This window comes from Bactrocera latifrons, unplaced genomic scaffold, assembly GCF_001853355.1.
Source record: "Bactrocera latifrons isolate USDA-ARS-PBARC rearing strain unplaced genomic scaffold, ASM185335v1 scaffold_1014, whole genome shotgun sequence".
Classification (NCBI taxonomy): domain Eukaryota; kingdom Metazoa; phylum Arthropoda; class Insecta; order Diptera; family Tephritidae; genus Bactrocera; species Bactrocera latifrons.
In genome coordinates this window covers 37,575-38,689 of record NW_017534425.1, presented here as the reverse complement: position 1 = coordinate 38,689, position 1,115 = coordinate 37,575, and the positions used below count along the sequence as shown (strand labels likewise).

Sequence of the window (1,115 nt, the reverse complement as noted above, 5' to 3'; positions counted from 1 at the left end):
GCTCTTCTTCTGAGAAGATTTCAGTGCAATTATGGCGGCACTTACGGTCAATGGTTTCGGAATACGTTCTTCAACTCTTCTGATACTCTTAGTGACATACGGGTTCCTTTGTTGCGATGATACTTCCTTTTATTCTGCACCCATTTATGACTTTTAATCTATTGATCGGAAATATTTCAGAGTTAGACGTGGCTAGACCCAAACAATATTTCTCAAAAGGTGTTTGCTGTACTCACCTTTRTCTTTCGCGTAAGTATATTTCTACCATTTTCATTCTTGTTATTGATATAAGTACCACCACAGTTTGCGATTTCTTCTAAAACTACATCTGCCGTCTTTATCACTGAATTCTAATTCATCTGCCAAAGCCAGTGCATCATCATCCGAATCGGGGACATACTCGTCCGACGATCCTGCAGAGAAGTCTGTACCATTCTCATCATCTGTTTGAGGTATCTCTATGTCCGGCAATCCCACAGCGAAATCAAACTCATCAGTCTTTGCAGCAATTTCCACAACGACTGGTRRTTTCGTGTCACAGCCTGTTGATATTTACCTTACTTACTTCACTTACATTATATAAAAGTCGATACTCACTCAGATGTTTAAAATCCATATTTTTAATGAACAAACTTTCTCTGCGAAATGAATTTCCAAGCTGAAATTTGAAATTACTACAATATTTCCTTGGCATTCATGTAGTCAAAACAACGTAGAAATCCCATAGGCTACTACTCTTGTAAATTTCTGATAAAWCTTTCGAATTTGTATTGAAAATAAAACAGCTTATGTGGAGTATAGAAATAGTTGGAATAAAACTATTTCTCAAATAATAGTGTATATTATTATAAGCTATTTATGAGTTAAGGTTTTGATAAATTGTATTTATTTCTACAGGCTAAAATGGAAGATGGAGTCGTGTGTACAAGTTCACGCAAGTGAGGAAAGTTTTCTGATCGCCAATCACTTGGCAGTGGCCAGAAACGATTCATTTACATATGACTAAAGCAGCTCACGACTTCCGGTCCTTGACCAAGTATCCTCTGGGTATCCTAAGAACATTAGTTTGAAGGCGAGCTAAAGTGAGAAGGCGAAACATTCCCTGCATAGGATTG

General features: G+C 37.2%; 1 protein-coding gene across 1 annotated transcript; it reads right to left on the bottom strand.

Annotated features, from left to right (window-relative positions):
* Positions 1–279: 279 nt before the first annotated feature.
* On the bottom strand, positions 280–744 carry LOC108968043. Its single transcript, XM_018931802.1, has 2 exons — positions 598–744; positions 280–542 (listed from the first exon to the last, which is right to left on the bottom strand). Exons 1-2 carry the CDS (start codon positions 692–694, stop codon positions 280–282), a joined length of 360 nt encoding a protein of 119 aa, XP_018787347.1. The 5' UTR covers positions 695–744.
* Positions 745–1,115: the final 371 nt, after the last annotated feature.